The sequence below is a fragment of the Epinephelus moara genome, chromosome 20 (assembly GCF_006386435.1).
Source record: "Epinephelus moara isolate mb chromosome 20, YSFRI_EMoa_1.0, whole genome shotgun sequence".
Lineage (NCBI taxonomy): Eukaryota > Metazoa > Chordata > Actinopteri > Perciformes > Serranidae > Epinephelus > Epinephelus moara.
In genome coordinates, this window is record NC_065525.1 from 16,169,473 (window position 1) to 16,196,271 (window position 26,799).

General features: G+C 42.2%; 1 protein-coding gene across 4 annotated transcripts in view; it reads right to left on the bottom strand.

The window, feature by feature from the left end:
• The window catches only part of srgap1a (SLIT-ROBO Rho GTPase activating protein 1a), a 96,636-nt gene that overhangs the window by 30,483 nt on the left and 39,354 nt on the right, over positions 1-26,799 (bottom strand). For all 4 annotated transcript variants that reach the window (XM_050072711.1, XM_050072712.1, XM_050072713.1 and 1 more), the window contains exons 3-9: positions 23,463-23,625; positions 14,013-14,075; positions 9,618-9,797; positions 8,733-8,861; positions 6,702-6,923; positions 6,059-6,160; positions 383-580 (exon numbers count right to left, since the gene is read on the bottom strand). In XM_050072711.1, coding sequence (XP_049928668.1) covers positions 383-580; positions 6,059-6,160; positions 6,702-6,923; positions 8,733-8,861; positions 9,618-9,797; positions 14,013-14,075; positions 23,463-23,625 — 1,057 coding nt within the window. The remainder of the gene's footprint in view (positions 1-382; positions 581-6,058; positions 6,161-6,701; positions 6,924-8,732; positions 8,862-9,617; positions 9,798-14,012; positions 14,076-23,462; positions 23,626-26,799) is intronic.

Sequence of the window (26,799 nt, forward strand, 5' to 3'; positions counted from 1 at the left end):
GCAGTTAGCCTCACAAAATGGGAATATTTTCGGAGAGTTACCCCTCAGCAAGCTGATCAAAAGTTTCAAAAGGCCTTGGTGCATGATACTCACACTTTTCTGTCCAATAGAATTTACATACACAGATTAAGCTTTTTAAAGTCCAGATAAAAGCTTTGAGTTCATATTCTCAGATACATTTTACAGAATTTTGTAGCGGATATTAAACAGAGTATGTAATCAGACAAGAGAAATCTGGCATTTCCACTTCTTTTGAAATATCTAAGTATAGAAAGCTAAATGAGGCTTCAAAGAGGGATTTATTTCTATTTTCATAGGGAAATAAAAGACATCTTTGAAGTCTTCTCCCTTTGTATTTGCTCAGTCTTCTCTCTCCTCTCACCATGAAGTAGAACTGCTCTGTCTCCTGCTGGTTCGCCCTCCTCTTGGCAATGCTGGGTTTGCTGAGGTACGTCTCCGACACAGTGGACTTGACCGACTCCGTGGATCTGCTGTGGTGGAAACACTCGGACACATCGTAGTCTTCAATGGTCACCATGTCCTGGATGGTGGTCAGGGTGGCCTCTGACGTCTTCTTGATCTGTACACACAAGGAATGGAGGGGAGGAAGAGTTGAAAAATTGTAAAAACCAGCCAGCTTAAAAGCTTTACGTCATCTCTTCACTATCACGGCGTTACTATCACAGCATATCTGGCAGCTTGTATCACCACACTCCCTAAAAACCTCTCTCGCTATCCCACGACACTCTGAAAAATTCAAGTGTTTTCTGACAAGACACAAGTTCCGAAGAATCCGTCAGCCCCAGAGCACCATTCCCAGCCAGGCAATCAATTTGCATGCACTCAGAAGGGCCAGAGGTGAACAGTGTCTACTGGAGATGGTACATTCAGTCGCAGGCTTTTAAGATTCATTTCCATAACCGCCTCTTCCCTGTCAACAACAGCGCTCCTGCTGAAGCTTATGAACGTCTGGACTTTGCCGCGTGAGCCCCACCGGTTACTGCGAAAGATGTCCTGCCAGCGCACGTGCTGCGAGCCATGACTGCATCCAGTATATGATGACACAATATGACGGCTGATGCTACAAACAAATAACAAGGCAAATGAGCCTGTAACAGCTCCATAAAAGTTAAAGACACCAATGTAGATGCAAACTGATTGTACAGACTGTAAATATAAAAAAACTTGTCACACACAGACTTGACAGTACACTGGAGTGTAAGGCCTACTGTTTGGAACGACTAAGACTTCAAGAAAAAAGTCCTAACAGACCACAATTATGACGTTACAAGAAGCTCTGAGAAGCTTCATTAAGCATAGTTGTGTTTTGAGCTAAATGCTAACATTAGCATGTTAATAAGCTAACAGCGACACTGAAAATGTTAACTTAGTGATGTTCACTGTGTTCACCATTTTCATGTAGCATGTTAGCATAATAACCTTTGGAAATAAGCACTAAAACATATGCTGACACAAATAGGAATGTCATTACTTCTGCAGAAAATACAGGCAATATATTGAACAAATAAAAACTGTGATGTGTTATATTTATATATATGGAAAGTCAGGGACCATCAAAGTTATTGCGATCCATTCTGAGGGAGATCATGAAAGTCTGTACCACATTTCTTGACAGTCTATCCCATAATTGTCCCGAAAACCATGCCCTAGTATGGCTGAACAGTCATAATATGTTACTCTGAAAAAACTGCCCCTACTACTCTATGGTATGTTGGAGATTTATATGCATAGGCCTAATAAAAAACAGAAATAGCCCGGCTGTGAGGATTATACATTTACTTTACTTATTTTAACTGTACGCATGATCTATGACATCAGCCCAGTCAGTCGAGGGTTAACACAGTGACCATTCTGCCTGATGTTTTATCTTTCAAACTCATTGGCTAACCCAGTTTCGTCAATGATTTTACTAAAATAACATCAATACAGGGCCATATAGGCAATAGACAAGGACAACTGCAGAACAAGGAGAAGTAGGAATAGGAAGAGAGAGGGATAACAGGAGACAAACAGACATGGAGGAAGAGTCTAGAGACTGTCGAGCATGTGAGCGTGAATCACTGATGTGGAAAAGCTGCGGAAGGAAAGAGGCCATGCCGATGTAGAAACACCAACAACCACCTCTAAGGAAAAATTCAGCAAAATGCTCTTCTTCGTTCAACAGAGGGACTCTGAGGGGGGGGGTAGAAGTGCTGCAACCATCACAGTTCAACTGTGTGTGCTTGATGTGTGAGAACCAAAGGTCAACCAAGCCCTGAGTGAGACGCAGCTGGAAGTCCTAATAATTATCCCTTAATGGTCAGGGGGACCCCCACTCACTGGTAGTGACACCATTTTTTAAACTTATTGAGTCAGACCTCAGTGCTAATGAGAGAACAAGGTGGATTCCTCCTGTAACAGTTACACACACCAGGACAACAGTGGATTAGCTTGTTTTTTTAACAGTTTGACCTGTGACTCATTTGGCCTTCAAAGGGAAAAAAAACACCTGAAAAGCAAGGTGGAGTTCATCTCTTTCATGTGTTACACTGACGGATTACAGCGATGACACAAATGCTCGGGCACTCAATGTGGATGTAGTTAGAGTGTCATCCGTCCCATTGTGAAGCAAAAACACACTGCAGGTTTGAACACGACTAATGACAGTGTGAAAAAGGAAACGGGGGATTCTGCGATCATAAAGCTTTGCAAAGACATCACCTTTTCATGTGACAACATCATCAGTTGGTGATCAAAGGAGTGCCTGTCTACAATCTACACTTCCACCATCACTTTACATGTACGCACTGTAGTTTTATTTACAGCAGGTGCCTAAAATAGGTAACCTACTACGACATACAGCCATTGGTTACATGCTCTGAGTGTGTTGGTCTCTCTCTTGCTCTCTCTCCGTGTCCCTGGCAGCCTCATCCCGGGTGGCCCCCGTGGAGGCGAGAGGCCCAGCTGTCATCATGAAGACAGGACCCATGCATGCGAGAAAATCGCTCCCAGTGAAAAAGCTGTTGAGTATATCCATTATTCAGCAGACGAATAGTTACCAGTGTTCACTGCTGGGCTCAATTACAACAGAGCTCTTACAGAGACTCAGTGGATATGCCCATTAGCCCCTGCAGCTGCACAACAGACCTGGAGAAAGTCTCTGGGATCAAATTTAGTTTGTTTGTTTTCAATAAAGAACCAGGAGTGGGGCTGTAACTGTTTGTGTATTTGTACCAAACTGTCACGGTACGGGGGTCGCACGCAGAATACACGGTATGTAGACTGATGCACGTAAGTTGGAACTAAAGTTCCCAAGTGCGAGTTACACCTGCTAACTTTTAGTCATACATATGCTGAGGTTCACGCAAGCAGAATGCAAGACCCTAGGCAGTGCGCTGGACTTTGAAGCCTATTTGACATGGTGGCCAAACTGAAAATAGAACTTCCAGGTCCGTCACGTGATGCCATTGGGCTCAAAAACATCTTTTCCTCATAGACTTACTTTGGAAGAGAGACATCTGTAAATAACTGGATACACTTTTAAAGTGTCACAACCCACAAAAAAATACTCTTTTCACAATCAAGATTTGACCAATTGAGTCTGATGTCGAAAGTCTATAAGAGCTGCAGTTTATTCCACTGTACAGAACCCACACAGAACTGTGACTTAAAAATTGGGGTATGAACCTGACCATGACTTTTGTGTATCGTTACACCCCAAACCATGACTCGTGTATTTTCTAGGTTGCTACACAGACAGTGCACCAGTAAGAGGAGCCAAGTATCAGTCTGTCTTATTTAGAGGCGTCATGCTCTGGATTGAAAACAACTTCTAAGCTGTCAAAACCCAAAATAATTAATTTAATGCACTTTAAAATCAAGGTTATTCTGTAGGGCAGCAGTACAATATCACTTACAGTTATTTAACATCCTGTCATAACAGTCCAAAAGACAGACTGTCCATATCTTTCAACAGACTATGTAGTAAGTGTGTAATGTGCTGATCATCACGCTATGAGCACACATACACACCCACACACAGGCTTTGATGTGCCTCCCTGAGATTTGTCTGAGGAAAAACAAACCCTCCCTGCAAAGGAGATGGTATTAGATTGCCAGAGTTTAGTGTGAAACGTCTTGAGAATAGGAAAGAGAGGAAAATCAGCCTGTGTGAGCTCCGGTTCATACGAAGGCAAACAAGATCTAAATGGCCGGATTATTAAATCTGAAAAAAAAGATGAACCACGCTGACTGACTGAGGAGCTGAAATGAACGGCGTCCTCAGAGAGCAGGCTTTTTTAATGAACAAAAATTCAATTGTAATTGCTGCAGCGAGGCACCCAGCAGGGCTGTGCGAACCCCAACCCTTTAGCAACAGCGAGATCCAGAGTTTTCTCCCCACGTCGCACCCCACCCACCACTGATGCAGAGTAAATTATTCAGCAATGTTTTCTTTTCGCCGTTTCACGGGAGTCAAAAAGGACTGAGGAAACAGCTGCACATCTATTAAGCACAGCCCTGCAGCCTTTCCTGGCCGGATAAAGACAGACTCTTTTTCTCTCTTGTACATTTGACAGTCGTGCTTGTAGGTCGTCACAGCGCTTTGAAAGTTCATTTTTCAAGGATGTATCTGGCACGCTGTGCCCGGGAAGAGAGGCCATCTGGTGATCCTAACACAAGGCAGCAGCGCCCTCCAATTCTGACCCACCAGGACATCCGCTTCAGCGAGGCAGGCGGACAAGGACATGAAGCAACCAGGGCTTGTCATCAGACCCTCACACACACACACACACACACACACACACACACACACACACACACACACAATAACACACAGGGGTGCACATGTGTGTGCCTTGTTTCTGAGATATTGTAAATACTGCAAGCTTTTCCAACTATGAAAGCACCAGCAGGACTCTGACCAGCATAAAACAACACTCTGAATGATACTCAGTAGGGCAGCAACTACTATCTAATTGTTTCTATTGTTGTATAATCTGATTAGTTTTTCTAATAGTCAATCATTAAGGTTCTAAGATGTAAAAAAAAGTACAGAATATTTAATTCAGAGCACGAAATCCTTACATTTGAGAGCCCGAAACCAGCAAATATTAAACACTTCTGCCAATTTAAGTTGACTGACTTTCAATAAATTAATCCAGTAACTTCAGCTGTAGTAATTGGCACACTTAAATAACCCCCAATATACAGGTATCCTATCCATCATTGTTCATTCTAGCAGACGTATTTTCAGTCAGTTTCACAAAGTGTCGACAATACAATCAAAAGGAATCTGAAGTCACAGTAGATGTAGAGGAAGTTGAATGACACGCTCCTGTGCCTCTTTGTAGCAAGATAAAAGAAAGAAAGTGCACCTATGAGGAGGGAGGAGGAGAAACAGAGAGGATAAAAACAGATGGCGGTGAGAGCTCATAGAGAGGAGGCAGGTCAGACGTGATACTAGGGCCAGCGTAATGGACGTGACTGCACTCTGTGAAACTGTGGCAGTCGTGGTATTTCTCCCCTATTGGCTTTTGTTTTATTTAAGTAACAATGCATTACTCAAGCATGCTGCAAACAATAGAGCCTGAGAAGCAGAGATGCACCTCCAATGTCAAAACAGAGCAGCGCAGGACAGGTTCGTGCAAATAAAAGCGAGACAGTGAATTCTACCGGTGGGAGCGAAAATGGAGGCTTCACAGAGAGGGTTTGATGGCTACCTGCAGGGCATGAGAGAGAGGAAAATACAGAGTGTGTGTCTGTGTGTGGTGTGTATATGCAACAAAAAAAAACTTTGATTCTTCAGAGATCATCAGCAACTATTTTTCCTGTCTCACCTTGGATGACTTCTGGCTAAAGTTAACTTTCTTTAGTAGCTTTAATGCTCTGCAGCTGTCAGCATCTTGCAACCGACAAAACAGCAGCATGACGAAACTTCTGCATCTCTGGCAGACAACAATGCCGGAGCAGCAGAGAAAAGTTTTGACATGTTTGACATGTCTAAAAACCCACACACCGCAAATACCTGTGTAATGAGTTGAATTTATTTGCGTTTTACCTCCTCGTTCTCGATCTTCAGAGTAGCAAGGCGAGACTGAAGCTGCTGGAACCTCAGGATGAGCTCTCCGTTCACCGGTGGCTGCACTGAGATGTGACACACCTGGGGAAAAAAAAGAGGAAATACATTGTCAGTGATCAGGAACCTGAAATTATAACCCACTACAGGAACTACGATAGGCAACGTAACCTCTCCTTTACAAGATGCATGCATCCAAATTCTTCTTCGATTACAGAGCAAACCGCAGTGACGTTTGCCAACTGAATGCAGACAGCCGCACAACAGCTAGTAAACAGACATGATATCAGCGCTGGTGCTGCCAGCCAAGGAGTCAAACTCTTAACACATGTTGAGCTACATGACTGCAGGGGGAGAATTAACACATGATTTGTCAAATTCAGTGCCCCATAAAACCTGAACCGGCAGCCCAGACGCAGTAAAACGCTGCACTTAAGCCACTGAAATCAGACCTCATTAAGTCTGAGACTTTTTAATCAACTCCAAATTCACTTGTGTTGTTTAGTCTATCTTCAGCGCAGCACATACAGTGGATGATTTGGAAACAAAGCATTTTTAAACTCTTTATATAAATATAGTTTGCAGTTCTCCAGCTCAGTTCATCATCACAGATTAAATTATGTACCTCGTCTCCCATGTGAGGCTGGAACTCAAATTTTGTCGGTGGGCAGAAGGCAGTAGGGTACATCTCCATGAACCTCTGTCGGTCACTTCGTGGGTCCAGACTGTCCACGGCGTTCTCAATGATGTCAAGACCTTCGTGGCGTGACGTCTCAAGGTTGTATTCGGCTGACAGGTAGGTTCGCAGGGCCCGGTTTAGACTGGCATGGTACCCCAAATCACAGCACTGGAAGAGATGAGAGAAGAGGGTCAGCGTGATCGTACAGGTCTCATAATACACAAACACAAGACTAGAGCTGCAATCCAACAATGACTTTCCCTTTTGTCACTGATGACCTGCAGATTGTTTTCTCTGTGAATTGCTCAGTCTATGAACTGTAGGAGAAAAATACCTGTTAAAATGTACAATTCTCTGAAGCCCAAGTTGATGTCATCAAACCGCTTGTTATGTCCAAAACCCAAAAATGACTGATATACTGTCACATAGGACCAATAAAATCATTAAAACGTCACATGTGAGAAGCTGGAACTAGAGAATTTTTGGTATTTTTGCTTAAAAAAAATGACTATGATGATTATCAATATAGTAGTCAATTCATTTTCTATGTACAAAAACAAAACATATCCCTTAGTATTAATTCAGTTACTTATATATCATATGCAGATATACCTGTAATTGATAGGTGTATATTAAAACAAAACTGACTATTGAGACTTTTAAAAATGGCAAATTTCTCTCGTAAACTAGTCGAGCACTTTCTGAGTCAGCAGTGTTGCCTCTGTGTTTCACGATGTTACCTCAATATTAACAAATGTTACCTCCAGGAGCTAATGCGGATTTTTAATAACTAGAACCTTGGCCAAGGTCTCTCCTGGGAAGACACACTCGCCCCAGGCACCCACAAACACACAGTTAGTTACACACACACACACACACACACACACACACACACACACACACGAAACACTGCCTGAGTGATAGGCATACACAATACCACTACCAGCCAGCGTGTACACTTTGTTTTTGACTATAAAAAGTCCCCTTCATCAATAAACAAATGTGTGTGAGCCTGCAAATACAACTCACATCGAGTGCATCCCACACACACACGCACACACACACACACACACACACCCTGGTGTGATGTGAAGGCTTGTGAGCAAAGCGAGGAGAGGGGTAATTTCAACGCACAGCATGCCTCTGAATAGAGGTTGCATTTCTCTTCTCTTTCAGTCCTGTCTGGAATATAAAACCCAAAAACGCTTGCTTAAAACCTGGCCCTCTGCCATTTCCTTAGAAAGGCCACAGAAAATGGTGCAGTAAGTTTATTTCTCTTACTAAATAATAATAACCCAGGTGAGCCGTATTATAAATAAGTCATGTTTATTGGTACAAAAAGGTCAAACAAAGCAAACTGCTTGCAAGACAGAGCATAAAGACGGGAGTGCTGTACTGAATGACCCACAAATGAACATGACAACAACAAACAGTAGGTTTGAGGGTCAAGGTCCATTCAGACAGTCTGAAAGATGTGGAAGCATTTCAAAACAGTGACAAGATGTCAGGAAAACGCAGTGGAACTGAATATAATATGTGGGTTTTCAATAATGACACAAAGAGAAGAAAAAGAGGAAAGAATAGTCTTCATCACAAAAGTTAATAAGCTGCTTTAATTCAGTCCTGCACTGTAATTTCCATCCCACAGTCTGGTGCCCTAAGATCTCTTTTATATCAGGCACAGCTGCAAAAGTCATCAGTCATTCCTCTGATCGTGATTTTAAATATCTTCTAAAAGTCTGTGACAAGAAAAAACCTGAATAGCAATGGGTTTTCTGCCTGCGGAGCACAAAGAAACAAATCAACCTTAGGTGGGGGGAAATCAGCCGATAGAAAGATGAATGCAAAGTGTGTTGTGTTTATGTAAGGATGTCTTCAGCAAAAACTTTCCCCTGTCTCCTGGAGACAAACAAGTTTGTGCTGAGGATGAAGTTGTCTCAAAACAGGGCTGACACAAGCATGTGGTTTTATACTTACATCAATTAAGTCCGACAAGTCGTGGATGTAGTATTTGAAAACGGAGGAGTTTGACGCTTCCAGTGTCAGTAGGTACTCGTTCCGTGCTTTGATCGACTTCAGCTTGTTCTCGGAGTACTTGGCTTGACGCTGATGAGAGAATTAGAGGCACAGAATGAGAAACAAACAGCAACAGAGCGAACGAGGGAGGATGAATTTAATGAGTCAAGAATTGCCTTTTTGACAAGTGATTGTGCTTTTATGTCTCGGCACGCTCGGCGCATCTCAGAGCTGAGACTGGATTACTGGCAAAACAACAGCTTCAATAAACATTAGAGGAGACATAAGTTAAATTATGTTAAAAATAGCAACAAAAAAAAAGGGGAACAAGAACAAAAAAAGAAAAGCCTAAACTAAAACAGCCTGTGTCTTTCACTTCAACTGGAATACCTCAGTCTGAGCCATCTGTCTTTACCCTACACTTCCTCTCTACCAGACAAACACAAGGCTGATAGTTAGTCACCACTCCACTGACCAATAGGGCTCTGACTCACTCGCTTCCAAGTCGTCCACATTTTAACACTTCCCAAATGCATTCCAGGAAGTCGTGTTAAAAAAGCCATTGAATCATTTGTCACAGAGATTTAACAGAAAGCAGGCCTGTTCGGAGAACACAAAGCCTGCTCTTTGGCTGTGACAATGCTTTCAGTGTGTTTTCCTTTACTTAGGTCAGCGGGACTTGTAAGGAGCAGCCATGCTGTGGCCTAATGAGTTTTCTAATCAGACATTTTGTTGTGCTCAAACTACTGAAGGAAAACACCTAATGGGAAAGTGAATGGTGTGACTACTAACTAAGTTTAAATTGGAATAAAGTTGTTAGCATTTGTGAACCCCCTGGAGTTCTACCTTCTCTTTCATCTTCTCGATTTTCTTCACAGAGCTGCGCCTCTGGTATTTGTCCTCCATTCGGATGCTGAAGACCGGATCTCCCCTGCCGATCTGCTTCTCCTCTTGCTTCTCAGCCTCCTTCAGCTTGCTCTCGGCACTGATGCTCTCCGAGTGGTACATGTGGTAGGTCTTCATCACCTGGAGACAAATAAAAGTGTCATTAAGCTGCGGAGAAAATAATTTTAAGGACTGTTTGTCATTACTTCCTTTTTAAAACTGGCAAAATCCTGAAACCGCGCTGCTTTAGTGTGAGTTCCAGGTCAGTTTCTGCCAGGTCAAAGGTCAGAATAATCCATCTTCATATAGTCGAGACCGACCTTTTATAACCCACAACTAAGGCTTCCATACTTTGACCCGCTCATTCATCACAAATTGATTCAATTCAACTCACAGCAGGCGGTTCCTCTCTCCCTAAACCACAAACCAATGACAGATTCTCTCCAGCCTTTTTATATGAGGGACTCATACGACCACAACTGCCACAAATCACTGCAGCTAAATCTAACATGCTGCCTTCATTGATCTGTGTTTCAAAAATACACACAGGAAAAAGGTTTGGGTTCGCCCTCTGGTTTTCACATGAGGGTATTAAGATGGAGGTTGAACTCTTTTTGAGGGACAATTCAGCTCTTGTCAAACAAGTAAATGCGATTTCTTTTAAATTGTGTTTTAAAACATCAAAAAGATATTCATGTGTTGCACCTTGCTGGCCCTAACTATTGTTGTTCATATCTGTTTAACGTAGCACATGCTTCTTAGATAGCTAAAAAGAAATATATCTTTTTGTGTGGGCTATAATGGCAAATAAGCAGAACCCTTTCACCCCTATTGTCATCACACTGTAGTCATTAAGCACAAGGGAAATGCATTATCTTGATGAACGGCTGATTAGCATTATATCCTGAAGTTTGAGTCATCCACTTCAGAGACAGTTGGAGTGTGAGTGTTACTCATACGCTCCACGGATCCATTAGGCAGTGACTCAACAGTTAAGTAGAAAGGTAAACCACCAAACACAAACAGTGAGTTCTTCAAGACAGAAGAGAGATTTTTAAAGTCTCATTAGCACTGGCACATGTCGTCAGGAGAACTGACACACGTGTGCGGGGCTCTGAGGACAGTGCGGATGAATCACTGGCTGTGGGAGAAAAATCAAGTCCACGGTGCTGACATGGAGTCATCAGCAAAGGAACTCACTGACCCTCACACATGCATAAGAATGAGAAATTAGCATGTACAGTATCACTACTGATTGTTATATAAAATAAGTATACAGACTGCAGTAGAAAGCATTAGAGTCTATGGAGCACAGCTGAGTTGTTGTTGGACCCTGGTCTGAGCTGGCCCGATGCCATGTTATAATTGGCCAGTCTGCATCCAGGGGCGGGACTTAGCGAAGGATTAATTCTGGCATTGGGTATGCAGGTATAAAAGCAAAATGCAGGTGCACTATCAAGAGAAAACTGCATCCACCAAATGTTAAACCATGTGAAGCTGCCATCTTGCAAAGTGCCAACTGTAAAATACAAGGTAATCTTGTCCTTACAGAAGTCACGCACCCATGGGTGTAGGAGGAGAGGAAAGTAAAGGAGTAGGAAACAAAAGAAAAGCAAAGAAAAGGACAGGAGGGGAAAGGCGTTTGTACTCTATTCTACAGAACTATCTTTAAATGATTTAATGATTAAAAAAATCATTAAAACAAGACAGACCGTGAAAGCTTTTTGTATGCTTTTATGTAATCTTTGCTTTGGAATAAAATATATTAAAAGACAGCAAATAAAACATGCTGTGTGAATCTCTCAACATACACTACATTCAGTCAAATTTTTCTAACACTTTCCTGTAAAGCTACATGGGTTCATGGCAGCTGGCCAACATGTAGTGAACTGAAAACAAAGGCAGACAATACATTCAAACTCCCAGGAGAAGGCAGTAATATGGAGCACCGGTGGTTTAACCTGGAATGAACTAACTCCAGCAAATTACAGCTCCACAACCTGTGTATGCAATACACTTGTCTGCACAAAACCTCATCTGCAGAACAAATAGAGACTCACCCATCTCAAAATCTAAACATCGTTCCCCCAAACTGAGCTATTTCTGTACGAGTGGAACAACGAAGCAAAGCCTGACTTGTCTGGAGCCCTTCGCCTTTGGTGGGGTTTGGCCTAACTGGAACCAGTTTAGAGATGGGTGACTGACCTTGGGCCCTGTACTCCTCACTTACTGGTCTGGAGTCTGCCACTGCCTGTGTTTACTTTGGTGTTTCTTTTAGAGGGACATATTTAGAGACGGAGCAGACCTGTTATTTCATTGGCGGAGGCCGACATCAGGACTGCGGCTGTCTGATGCAATAGCTACGCAGTGCGTGTGTGTGTGTGTGTGTGTGTGTGTGTGTGTGTGTGGGTCTTCCCACAGGGGCTAAACCGGGTCAAATCTGGAGTGTGGACTGTGGTGAGAGTGACACACATTGAGTTTGGAGTAACACGTCTGCTGTGTTTGGAGCAGCGCAGCCATCAACTGGAAATGTAACCACTGTAATCCTCTGTAGTGAGAAACTGGAGACTGTATAAGCAGGTTGAGCTGCTTTGCACTCCGTCGCTTGGGAAGCAACAACAACTGCCTCCACTCTCATCTCCATCTATGTACATCCCAGGTTAACATGCTGATTAATGAAGCTCAACACAATCCCAGTGATCATTGGGAAGAAATTAATTGATTGATAGATGTTGTGTTTATCAGTGTTGATGCCTATGAGTGACCTCATAAACAGTATAAACTCACAGCAATCACACATAAACAATGTGGTCTCAATTCCATCCAGTCATCCTGTCTAAGAATACACGAGCATCTGATTGTCACCAACATGTGTGAGGCATTAAACTGAGCCAGTAGGCTAGCAGGGCTGACTGGGACAATTAAGGCAAAGGAATTAGCTACTGATTCATGATTTAGGTACGTTTGTCCACCAAGGTCAGAGAATCACACAACTACTTACAAGTCATTGAACAAAGGCAATGAAATGGCCTTTAAGAAACTTGAAGCTTGTTTGATGCAGACGTTTGATGGTCTGGTGAAACGTTACTGAGAGACACCTGCGAAAATTCACCCTCTGGGTTCAAAGGTCTGCAGACACTGCTATGTTAACCAGGCGCATACCATGTAATAGCAACATCCCTAGTCCCTTCCACACATGCACTGCAAACCTCGAGCCATCCAGAGGAGCTGTATGTCAGAATTTAATTGTCCACTTCAGTTGGATCGGACATTACAGGCTTTATCCTGCCAGCACTCTGCTGCAATGTCCTTGTAATGTCCAAAGAGCCCATGTGTGAATAGAGGGGGTAACTGTTCGGAGAGTTTACAGCGAGGGAGTGGGCATGTCTGTAACTGTAATACATCTCCTCTATTATGTGGCTTTAACAAAACTGGAAGAGAACAAACATCAGATGTGAAAAAGAAAGGTCATTTATGCAAAGACAGCAACAAAACTGTCTAACTAGAGAGATGACTAGATTAAGGAGCTTCTGCTGGTAAGGGCTGAAGCTGAAATATTCAGACACATTCAATGAATGGCAAGAGACTGTTGATTAAGACCAAATTACAAACTGGCTATGTGAACACATTGTAATATGCGTCACAACCTGCCTCCTGCACACTCTAGCCAGGCGCCACCCTTCGCCAAATCAAACCGAACAATTCCCATAGGTGAGAACACTTCTGACACAGACAATCTCCTGTTGTGTGCTACATGGGTGAAAGAGAAACTCAAGCCGGTGTCCGGAATTCGTATGAGAAAACAGTTCGTACTGGGGACCTCTGCTGCATGTAATCTCTCTCACTCTCTCCCAAGACTTCCTATCTGTCTATCAACTTTTGAACGAAGGCAACAATGCCAAAAATAAATAATCTTTCTTTTTTTAAAGACAGAAAATGTATCCACGAGTTGCTATTTGGCGCCAACCCCCTGGTGTGGCTTTGCATGAATTTGTTTTGAAGAGCAAGAAAACTAAGCCGAGAAGATCCATTAAAAACAGAGAATATGAACTCTAATGAGCCGAGCAAACATAATGTTGATACTTCACAGTTTGAATAGCAAGTTCATCAGGGTAAGAGAGATTGTGTTTCACAATTTTGTGCTGTAAAAGAAATCAGACTTTCCCTTCAGTTTGAGCAGTCACTTTGAGGGATGAAATATTAAACATTCAAGCAAACAGACTTCAACCAGGCATCATAAAGCTACAAGAGGTTAAAGTTTTTAATGGTTAACGATATTTAGAAGTTAGTTAGCTCACTGCTATAAACCAGTCTCAACCAGAGCAAAGACAATGTACTTGGGTCATTAGTACTTACCGTGTATAGCTCATTTAGGACCTTCATTAAATCTTCCTGAAGCTGAAAGGCTATTTCCTTGCTCTGAAAAAGAAGCACAGACGTACAAACAATTAGACCACGATAACAAATCAGTGATTTAAAACAATTAAATCCTCAAAAATAGTCTTCCCAAACAAAAAGTACAGTTAATACCCCATTAAAACCAACACAGCGGCACCATGTTGTCAGTAGTCCAACTCCATTATAAACACAACAGCAACCACTTCTCCTGAACCTAAACTTGACAAATCTGGCCACAAGATATTAGGTTTTATAGAAATAGTGGAAAATGACCAGACATTGACCCATGGTTTGAACAGTACAGATACAAAACAGAACAGTGGATTCATCATCATGTGTTTAATACAGGGCTTCTGTGCGAAAGTGGTATTGGTGTCACTACGACTTTTCCACTCAAATCTTCGAACACAGCTCGAGTTTCACCGTCCACATGCTCAACACATTATCTGGCTCCTACGTCTCAACGTGAAAGATTTTTCCCAAATATGTTAACTCAATCAACCATGCCACAAGGCTGACTCAGTAATACTATCACACACACACGCCCACGTTAATGCACCTCGAGGTTGTCGGATACAGTTTAACAGTGATGCCGTGATGGATTCAGAGGGGCTTTCGCTATTAATTTAACTGTGGAGCTCCCATATTTCCCTCACACTGACTCACATACTGTATCATATGTTCATGAGATTATGAGTCATGACAATGAATTTTTGATCTCTCTACAGTTGATACCATGCTCTGCTACCTGGATGATGTTACAGCCTCGTCCCGCACTTCAGGTCTGTCTCTAACCCAATTATCCTCAGACAAATCTCATTCTGGGAGCCGCTCCCGGCAAAAGGCTGTAAGAGAGTTCTGTGAGGGTACTGAACCACCTAGTGCAGGGGGATAGAGTGGTGATGTACCTCTGATTACGAATGGAGCACCACACTCATTTAAAGGGCAAGGATAGTCAAAATAAACTAATGCTACATCTACAACTGCAATCAGTCATCATTAATGTCACCCTATGGAGTTTCTGACCAAGAGCAGTGCTATGGAGTGATGTTTTTATAAGGAGGTCCAGTTTTTTGTTGCTGCGCGTGTATGCAAATAGATGGGCAACACAATACACAAGAGACCTAGCAATGTGCCAACGAAGGCAAGAAAGAAGAAGACAACAAGCTACGTGGACGTAAACAACGCAAGTGTGAAAATTTAGATTTCGCAAAAGTTTAATGAGGAGGGAAATGAACTCAATGCACTTGCTAGATCTCAGGGAAACACACAACGGTAAGAAATACTGAACGATAACTTTTGTTTGTTCACAAGAAAATTCCACCAGGTACCTTTAAGAGATGCTGTTGTAAATCAAATCAAATCAAATCAACTTTATTTATATGGCACTTTTCATACAACAGTAACACAAAGTGCCTCACAGAGGTTAAAAACAAGAAAGATCCAAAACAGAAAACAAAAAGAAAAGAGAAACCCCAACCCTTCCACCCCACATAGAGATACATAAATATACATATACGCACACACACACACACAAACACGGCACCCCCATCGGGAGACCAGGAACAACTCTCAGTGTGGTAGGCCCCCATGAGGAAACACTGGAGCTAAAAGCTGAGGGACTAAAACAGTAAGATAGGATAAAAGGTATAAAAAGAACCAAATAAACAAAAAGCTATTTAGCTCATAAAATTGAGTTAGTAGCTAGGTAAGAATGATCTAAAACAGAGACATAAAATGCATCAAAACTAAAACCTATAGGCTAACTAAAATAACAAAAGATAAAGGTTAAATGAGATAAGAACGTAAAAAGAGGAAGGGTAAGAATATAAAAAATAAATAAAAAATAGATAATAGATAGATAAATCGATTATAAGAGGAATTTAAAATAGATAAATAAAGAGATCAGTTAAAAGCCTGATTAAAAAGATGAGTCTTGAGCCTCTTTTTAAAAACATCAACAGTCTCTGCAGCTCTGAGGTTCTCCGGCAGGCTGTTCCACAATCGGGGGCCATAATAACTAAATGCCGCCTCCCCGTGTGTTTTAGTCCTAACTTGTGCTATGGTTAAAGGGCCGGTGCTAGAGGACCTCAGGGTCCGCGAGGGTTGATATGGTAAAAGCAGGTCAGATAAATAAGAAGGCCCAAGACCGTTAAGACATTTAAAAACTAATAAAAGAACCTTAAAATCGATCCTGAAGCGCACAGGGAGCCAATGCAGCAATTTTAAAACTGGTGTAATGTACACAGAGAGTACACTATGGTTGATGGTTTGGGAAAATGTGGAGGAAAACTTTTTAAAGTACATTGTAGGGCTTCCTTCACAGGCCGAGAGGGTTTAACTTGACTGCAGGATACTCTGCAACTTCTGCAGGTACACCATCGACAGTATCTTGACTGGCTGCATCACCGCCTCACGTGGTAGTTGCACCGCCCTCAACTGTGAGGCTTGACAGAGGGTGTTGAGAACTGCCAAGTACATCACCAGGATGAAGTTGCCACCCATGGAACCCTTTTACACCCAGCGGTGTAGGAAGACGCCAACAGGATTATCAGAGACCCCAATCACCCCAGGCCCAAACTGTGTCGAACAGACAGTACCATAGCATCCAGTCCCGAAACAAAAGGGTCAGGGACAGCTTTATCCTGCAGGCCTTGGTGCTTTACCATTATAATGTCCTTTCAACTTTCATATACGTTGCCTTACTGTTTACACCTCTGTATACATACATATGCTTATCATAATGCACATATACTTACTACATTGCTGCTTACATTCAGTTAGATTGTATTTGTTATATTTTATCCCTTATTTAACTTGTGCTATTTTATGTTCAGTTTCTCATTTTGTTTTTACTTGTGTGATCTTTTTTAATACATATTTAATAAGCACTGATGGAGGGAGCCCGAGACTTAAAATGGTCTTCGCCAGCAACTGATTCTCTGCAATTGTTGTGCATATAATAAATAAAGAACTAGCTTGTTGATTGCTGAACAGCATTAGCTTTATAAAATATGCACTAAACAAGATTTATGAGAATTTTCTGAGCCATGGTTTTGTAATGGGTGCAATTTAAGACAACCAGAATGTGCGAGCAGTCCCTCTGCTGGTATCAGCTGCAGGGTCCAATGCATACACAGAGGTAAGCTGAAGCATTTATATGTCACATTGTATGCATTTGATGTACATGGCAATAATATTTTAAACACTGAACAATGTTTGGGATTTCCTGTCTTGAGATTAGATGAGTCACACTCTGTTGCCTTGCACACGTGTGGCCTCATGTGGGTGTTGGCAACAGGTAAGAGGCTTTATTAAGGGCACACACCTCAATAATCCAAGTGATGATGCACAAATTGATGCACAGTTAGGCCAACTCTCAGCTGTAAAATGACTCTGCTGAACTGTCAACATGCAACAGACCAAGATAGAATCAATCTTGTGAAAAGTTGTGCGTACAAACACGTAAACTGTCACCGATGTTTTCACTAGTCGCTCACAGGTAAAGCTGCACAATGTCCAAGCATGTGAATAGACAGAAAAGAGGATTACACTCTCAGTTAACGGCTGCCAGGCTGGTGTCTGAAATTAGAGAGTGTCGTGCTGGGTGACCTGACCGATTGGCAACATCTTCCTAACCGCCACCTGGTCTGTCAGTTCCCTGATTTGTAGCTCTTACCTAATCAGAGTGCAAACAGCCTGTAAGCCTGGATAACCTGGGCTTTTAAAGCACCAAACTTGGCAAGAGTCAAACTCGTGGATGTTTGAGAATGAGTGTAGATGAGAAAGCTACGGAACACTCCTGAGTTTTTTAGTCAATTATAGGATGATCTTGTCCTAGAGTAGATCTGAAATTGTATATTGCAAAACATGACAGTACCACATTTTCAGTGAACTGCCTATAAATTGTGGATCCTTGCATATCATAAAGCTCACAAAGACACAGGTCTTCTCCTGTGGGAAAACCCATTAGCAACCGTCAGTTCAGAGGACAGAACCTTTGACTATCTGTCAGATCTAACACTTGTCAGCTCTTCTCCATTGAGAAAGCTGGGAAGTGATCCAGGGCTCAATGAAAAGCCTTCTCAGGGATCACATGAGCTGTGAGAGTGTGTGTGTGAGAGAGAAGTAAAGACAAGAGATGAAAGTAAAGCAGCATTACATTCAAGACATGTTTAGAGTGCGTTCTCCAGAAAAGCTACATCTAATGCTTTTAAGAAGTCTGTGAAATAATATCTCCTTTCAAAGTGTCACTAAATCTAACACACACACGCTGTATACCTCAAATTACAAGCAATAAGGGATGTTCACTAAATACTGTGTTGTGTAACTGCAGTCTTTGATTTAATTTGCACAATCTACCCTCTTTCATTTTAAAGGAATCTCAGTTGAGGAGGTTCAAGTTCGGTCTAATTCATTAAAAAGATCCTAAAATGGGTTTCCCCTTTTAGGATCATACCATCTGTATTCCAACCACATTAGAAAGATGAAACAACCCCAGAGAGGAGAAACCAAGTCAGCCTCTGGGGAGTGGTGGGTTTCATATTGCCACTGACATTAATCATGGTGCAGAGATGGCAGTAGTACACCCTGCAGGGCCTGTGTGTGTGTGTGTGTGTGGTGCTCCGCACAGATCTGAGTGTCTTGTCACAATAACACAGTTAATATTCACAGCAGAAACTTTGACATGGTCTTGGCTGATGTATTAAAAAAAGGAAGCTTTGACCAAATGACATAAACTCTTTCATTAACGTCAAAATAACAGTTTAACTTTTTGGGAAGTACAATTATGTATTTACACAGTATCATGTTGAGTCAGTGAGTACAGAGCTGGAGTCCTTAGATTAGCAAGTAGACTGGAAAAAAGAGGAAACAGCTAGCCTAACTTTGTCTGGTTATGAACAACTCTTAAGCTGTCTTATTTACACAATGTATGTTGTTTGTTTAACCCACACATGTAATGACAAAAAATGCCAATTTGTGGTTTTAGGGTTTTGTGTTTACAGTTCATCCATCTGGCAGCAGTTCTATGCAGCGTCTCTGGCTATGGCGCAGGTTGCCTGATACGGTCATTAAGCCCAGGTTTGGGCTTCAACAAAAAGGCACACTGGCACCAAACCTGGCGACCTCACTGTGAGAGATAGACTTTCAGAGGCTGTGCACATCACTGCACCCAGCTGTTGATTAGCAAGAAAGAACTCCATCACAAAACTCCCTGCAAAACCACAGGCTGGCATTTTTAAACAAACAAGTAAATGAGTGAGTGTTGGAGGTGCTTACAGGCATTATTTCACTCTTGACAAGGCTTAAATAGCCGTTTCCCCAACTTCCAGTCTTTATTCAAAGCTAGGCTTAACACATCCAGACTTCAGCTCAAGCAACATCCTCCGAGGCTGAAAAAATGAAGCCAAGCGGAAGTGCCAAAAACTGCAGTTCATGGAATGTCCACTTGAGGCTGGCTCCAAAACAAAGCAAATCCCTGTAGACTCCAATGTTAAAATGCCCAACTTTGCAGCAGATGTAAACATGTTTACAGCCTGGTACAAAAAAACAGTTTTGGTCTCCATAGATAATTTTCTCTTTAAGACAACTGTATGGGGGTAAATTTTATCAGAACTCACCTGTTTACAATTTTTTTCAAGGCCCACGTTTATGTGTATTTTAGGGCGGGGCCGCTTGAGTCTCAGGCTGTCTGCGAGGCCTCGCTGCAGTCTATTACGGTCATTTCTGGCTCCAAAAAACCAAGATGGTGACGTCAAAACTGCCAGACTCAAGGCTTCAGAACGGCCGTCCACAAACCAATGGGTGACATCACGGTAGCTACATCCATTATTTATACAGTCTACGCTTAAGCTCTGTACTTAAAGCACAGCCATTAGACTTGTATTGATTACTGCATGCCACTCTCCAAAATTAGATGAATAATGTTTCACAATGTTTATTGATTTCTATCAGAGACATATGTATCATCATACTGTACGAACACCTGGTGCAGGCTTCTTCCAAGTGGCAACCTCCAGCACTGAAAAATGAAGCCAGTGTGGAAGTGCCAAAAACTGCAGTTCCTCTAATGGCCACTTGAGGCTGACTGAGTCAACTCCCATAGACCCCCATGTTAAAAATGCCCAACTTGACAGCAGAAATAAAAATTATTACAGCCTAGTATAAAAAAGGTTTGGGGCTTTGTAGCTAATGTCAACATTCATGACAAGTATATTGGGGTTTACATTTTATCAAGGCTTAAAGTTGCTTTAAGTGGTAAGAGCTTATTATAAAATAAACACTACCCAGCACACGCTTTGCCTGAGAAAGAGTTCAAAACTGCCTCAAGCTTTGGGATCTCCACCTTGTAGCTGCAGCCACAGAACGTGACTTCCATAAATAAAACAGTGCGAGTAAAACAAAGAGCCAGTTGTATGAATAATGAAAACTGAATACATGTGATAAGATCTGTCCAAGCATGAAGAAGGAAAGAGAGGTCCACTATTTGACTCCTGTTTTCAAACAAAAAAAGCCAAAATGGGCTGTTTCTAAAAGAAATCGTGGCTGTAGTTGTTTTAGAAAGTAACCACAACTCAGCACTGTAGAAATAAATGCACATGGCAAATGGGTCAACCGGAGGATGTTGACTGACGGAGACACGAGGGCTACTCTGGAGTCCTCCTCCTCTGTTCCACCTCACAGCATGAAACTTGAACATACTACAAGGAAATAAAAACACAGGTTCTTTGATGTGCTGGAAGAATGACAACGGTACAGCTGTCTTCTCGAAGCTGTGAGGGAGCCCACGTAACATGGGGGACTTCTCTGTTGTTTGTGCCTCGTTACTGAAGCTCTCCTGAGATCAAAGGCTCAGGGAAGCTTTAATTAGAGGGCGAGCGGTGTCTCGGGTCTCCTATGAACCTGGACCTCCCACCAGTCTGCTGTTTGTCTGTACAATGTCACCTGGATGCGCTGAAAAAACTGCACTGCAAACTTTAAAGGGATGACTATCACACAATGTGGTTAGGCACAGCAGATTCCACAGCCATAATGATGCAGGTGGAGCAGTGATAGGACTAGTGTATGTGTGTGTGTGTGGAAGGGGGGCAGGCACACTACCCTGCAAATTGCGGGGATTTGGAGAAGCGTCTTTAGAGTTATACTAAAAATGTAAATCAGCATTGGAGGCAGTCTATCATTATAATCATCAAAGTGTGTTGAGTCAGGGGAGGCAACGAGTGTCACATCTGAAAAATGACTGCCTGTTTCACATCTGGCCTCATTAGTAGAACCATAAACCTTTAAACACTATCAAAAGGAAATGACTGCTGCAGCTTCCTGTTTGTGTGTTGGGGGCTCGGGTGAGTACTAAAAGACCACGCCCCCCGCACAATCAGATGAAACCACAACTATCAAGAGACGAGAGAACGAATAAATGAGTCTTACTTTTACTTTTTGAATCTAGGGGTTAGATGGTCAGGAGCAACGAGCGACAGAAAGAAAGAGAGGAGAAACAGAGTCGCACAAGCTTAACTGACACAAAGGCGCTCCTCTGAAGAAAAGCCACTTTGTAATTTAGGCCTGTGGTGAGTTCATGTGACTCCTGCAGCATAGGAGCTCATAATCTTTTAGGGAGTTGTCGTCTTTGTGGTGGAAATGCAGCAGAGGCCCGGTTTCAGCCATGAAGCCACAGTCCTCAGACGAGAGAGTGAAGGCATACTGATCTGAAACTGCGGTGACCGAGGTTCCTCTGCATTACTCTAATTCACAAAACTAAACCACAGGAGCCAAACAGAGTTTCGTCCCATCAAACGCAAAGCTGAATATATGCTGAACGTATCCTGCACATCATGCGACTAAATATACTTTGTTGTCAAATGAATGGGTTAATTGAAAGTGAAAGACTGTTTATGTCGCATGAGTGACTGGAGACACTGCTGCCCGATCTGACCGCCGTGAAAAATCTGGATTACGTTAGTGGTGAGTTCAAACTTCTGTTTTGTTGATCAAAGAAAAGTCACATCTGACCTCTTCCAGCAGAGGTCAAACACCAGTACAGTAGAAAGTTAAAAAAGGAAAGAGTGAGGGAGGTTGTGGCATTTAAAAAAATCATAAGGAGATGAAATAGTTAGACAGAGGTACCTAACCCTCCGAAACCTGGATCGACATCACTTTTGTGCTGCTTTCAGATATCTTTCACAAGTATTTAAACCTTTGAACCCTGAGCAAATGGGTTTAATTTTCTTCCAACAAGTAAAAAAAGGTAATAAGCAACTTGGCATGTCCCACACACTGCAAGAAAATAGAAGGTTTGGAAAATAATAATCATAAACATCATACAATAATACTTAAACCATAAGCTAGGGAAAAATGTCCAGGAAACTGTAATTTTTGAGGTCGTTTTCTTGTACTTTTTAACATTTTTTTTTTTTTTTTGCTAATTTTCAGTTCACTTTTTACTTTATTTTTGTTGTTTTTTAGGTATTTTTCTTGTACTTTTTTTTTCAATTTGCAGGTAATTTGCTTGTACTCTGGCTAATTTTCAGGTCATTTTCTTGCTCTTTTTACTATTTTTTTTTTTTTTTTTTTGCCAATTTCCGAGTATTTTTCTTGTACTTTAACTATTTTCTTTTGTTGCTAATTTTCAGGTAGTTTTCTTGTACTTTTTTTTCCCGCTAATTTTCAGGGCATCTGCTTGCACTTTTTACTTTTCGGCTGCTGTTTTTTGTTTTGTTTTTTTTTTGCTATTTTTAAGGTATTTTCTTGTACTTTTAACTACTTTTTTTGTGCCAATTTTCAGGTAATTTTCTTGCACTTTTTACCCATTTCTTCTCAAGTTGCTCATTGACTTTTCACAGAATTCAAGACAATTTTCTCAGATTTCAAAGGGTTAAAGAAAGCAGGCAGCATCCACAGTCTGTTTGGAACTCAAGGTTGTTTTCACCAATAAAAGTGAATTTGTGTTGTGTTTGTTTATACTACATATTAGAATAGAATGAAATGAGCAGTGTGTTCCAGTGGGTGAACAAGGCCTGTAAACGCAGCAATGTTAAAGTAAGCACACAGAAAGTGTTTCCCTTCTTGTACCCTGTATGCTATATCCCACATTTCTCACAACTGTCTGTGCAATTTTGCTGTCATCAGCTTTCTTTTTAAACACTGTCTGATTTCTTTTCAGTCTGCACACTTTTTTTGGATTCCCTTTCAGCCCTAACACCTAAAACCCATGTTTTTTTTTAACTTCTCCAACCACAAAGCACCTCTATTTTTGACCATATTTGAAATAAACTTGAAGAACTGGAAGATTACATCATACCTACTGTGACATTACAAGTGGTTCATTGTGGTTCTGGTGGCCGTAGAGTTGTAGAAGAGAGAGTTGTATTTTATGACCAAAATGTGAATAAGTGTGTTGTCCACCCTCACCTTCTTGAGTAGCCGTGTGGAGTCCTCACTGATCTGCATGAACCTCATGATGACGTTGTTGAGGTAGATGTCGCTCAGTGTGGCGTGGTCCTTACTCTCCCTCCTCACCTGGTTCAGCAGCAGGTACCAACAGTTGACTGGAGACAGCAGGTTCTGGTCTTTCCTAAATAAACCAGGGAAACAGATAGATGTAAGATCAGCTGTGGGAAATAAATATCTTGGTATCCTTTACGACATGTTACTCAGAAGAATTAGAAAGATGAAGAGTCAGATCAGTGTGTAGGAAAGAACCGGTTATGTCGGATGTTTTGATGACCAATAAACTCACTCCATAGTTAGGCACTATAGCTGAGACGAGCAAGCAGGCACATACGTGTACCAGTATGTGTTTATAGTTTGTGTCAGTGCATCTTAATACGTTCCTGTGCGTCTGTATCCATGTCAGTGTCGCAGCCCTAATATCTTTAGACAAAAGTTGTCATTTTCGCAAGGAGATTGTGGCAGTTCCTCGACTAGTGGGATGTCTACAAACACCTCAAGTGCACCAGGGCCTGTTACAAAAGCAGAAGCGAAATGCGTCACAGGCCTCCCTTGGTGTTAAATGTCCCATATACTGCTGGTTCTGGGCCTAAAAAGCTCTCCATATATTACATGGACTACGCAGTTCAGTTGGAAATACTTTGTATCAGTGACATTTCTGGGGCAGAGCTCTTCCAATGCACTGAGCCAAGCTGGCTTCCTACAACCAAGGGAAGAGTGTGCCACAGGCTTTAAATACACTTAGTGGAATGAAGTTGGAGAAGACATGGATGCATTTGAAAGTGAAGTTGAAAAGTAGAATTACGTATGAACTGTGACAGCAGAAGACAGACAAGGAAGCACAGAGAAGTAGCAAATGGAGAAAGATAGAGATCTGAATGCAAAAAAAAAAAAAAAAGCTTGAGTGAAATAGTGGAGCATGAGAGCTGTTTCCTGTGCTGTGCGCTGGCTGCTTCCAAGCTCACTGTAGGACATTGTCCAGGCCAGAGTGAGCTGGGGCCCTGCATAAGCACTGGCCTGCAGGCTGACTTCCTCTGAGTTAACCTATAACATTCCTCCTCCCTGCTAGGAGCAGCACAGAATATGACTGTGTGTGTGCGTTTGTGCATGTGTGTCTGTGTGGGTAGGTTTTAAGTCTGGGTCTGGGGTCAAGTCTTACAGGAACCATATGTAGACTCGCCTCTGCTCTCCCCTCGCAATGTTAGTTTGCATAGACAGGCAGCACTTGTCAACACAACAGGTGAAACTTTGCACTCAATGGCAAGTGACCCAACCCTGAACTAGCCTTCAGCCTTGGCACATCTGCTGCAAGAGCAAAAAAAACCCAAAACATTTCTCCGAATGAATAACTGACACAAACATTCCAAAGTGGCAGAAATGTTCCCAGGGACTTTGCGAAAACAGGAAGCAAACTACATTTGATAAAGGCAGAGCCAAACACGCTGACATGAAAAACATCCGAGAGCATTTCGAGAGCACGGTCGTCTTTCAAAGACACCAGGAAGACGCCGAATGAAAAAACTGATTTAGCTAAAAGCTGAGTGGTGTAGTGATGCCACATGCTGGGCTAGAGGACACGTGCAAAGGAAGAGAAAGCTAGAAAAAGAGAAAATAAGTGAAGTGGTCCCAGAGCTGCAGCAGCAGGACTGCTGGACAGCATCTCCCTCTCTCTCCCTCTCTCACACACACACACACACACACACACACACACACACACACACACACACTGTCAAAGAGCAATTACCATAAATCCTTTCTGCATTATATATAAGCAGAGTGCAATACTTCCATTCTATGTCACTGGATCTAGATATGTGAAGGCAGCACGTGTGTGTGCATGTGTTTATTAATTCATGCTCATTTTTGCATGTGCAGATGCATAATCTCCAGGTGGCCACTGACATGAAGCTGGACACAGCACATCATTAGCCTCTGAAAAAGTGTCTAAACAACCTCCTACAGTTCCAAAGCACTCTTGTGTTTTGGCTCGATGTCCCTCTGTGACCATTTGTCCCCCACTTGAGAAAAAAGATGAGGATAATCTGATTGAGGATTCAAAACAGCTCTATTACAAGCAGCCTACTGGCAGGATTAGCCAGGGAATTTTCAGTCAGGGCTTGAAGTGCCTTCACCTCTTTGCTTCAACCCACCTTTCTGCTCAGAGCACAGCAGGACTCCTCACTGTGAAAAGTCTGACCTAATTCAGCATCAGAACATGCACAGGTCTTATAAAAATTCAATATGTCACACAATAGACAGTCAACAAAAGCAGCACCATTGCTTCACATAAAGTTTTAAATGAAATTCAGTTTTTAACGGAAAGGCTACATCAAACAAAGGAATGACCCAGAATTCATTATAAAACTGCCAGAGAATAAAATAAAGCAAACTTGTGGTACACGGTGGAGTTAGCAAAAATAGAGAACTCAGGGGGGAAGTTACTGATGTCCCCAAAAGTTCCCACAAACACATCAACACTTCTGAAAGTACCTTGTATGTTTGTTATTGGCCTGACCTACTAAATCAAACTGGGGGCCTGCAGTGAAAAGAGGACAGAACCAGAAATCGAGGGGAGGGGACTGACACAGGCCGTGACGACAGAACAACCTCTGGGAGTTGCTTACTCCACATAATGGCAGGAAAATCTCTCAATGTCATCATTTCCCCCTCAGCCAGGGCAGGAACTGGGTCAGACAGACCCACAGACAGATAGGCGGACCCTCGAGGGGCTAAAACACAGGTATGAAAGGGGAATGTCCACAAGAGGGAAGGGGGCTAGTATAAAAAAAGAGCTCATTAGTAACTTACTGGCTCCTGTCAATGTGTGTTTAAGTGTGTTCTGCCCATTCATATAGCCAGGAGTCCAGAAGTCACTGAGTCAACATTAACATACTTACACTCTCATACAGGATGCTGACAATGAAGGATAATTACCACTTCAGTTTGCAGGGCATTGAAACAGGAACCCTTATCAGCGGCAAAATGACAAAGTCCTCCAGTGCCCAACTGATAACATCTTTCATTAATGAACTGTGGTGGTGGCCTTTAGAGCTGCAGCACAGTCACCTGCGACATAGGCATACAGCTGCTACGAGCAAAGTGATCCCTGCAGGTCTAATTTGGACCAAGCCTATCACGAAAAGGAAAGTTCTAGGTTGAAATTAACAGCATGAGACAGGGTGCCAAAACCTTATTAATAATTCCAGTCAAGTAGTTCTGTGAATAACAAATGGTGTTAAACTTCAGCTTCATTCCTTGCCACTAAAGCTGAATGCATTGCTGACTGTAATATCTGGCA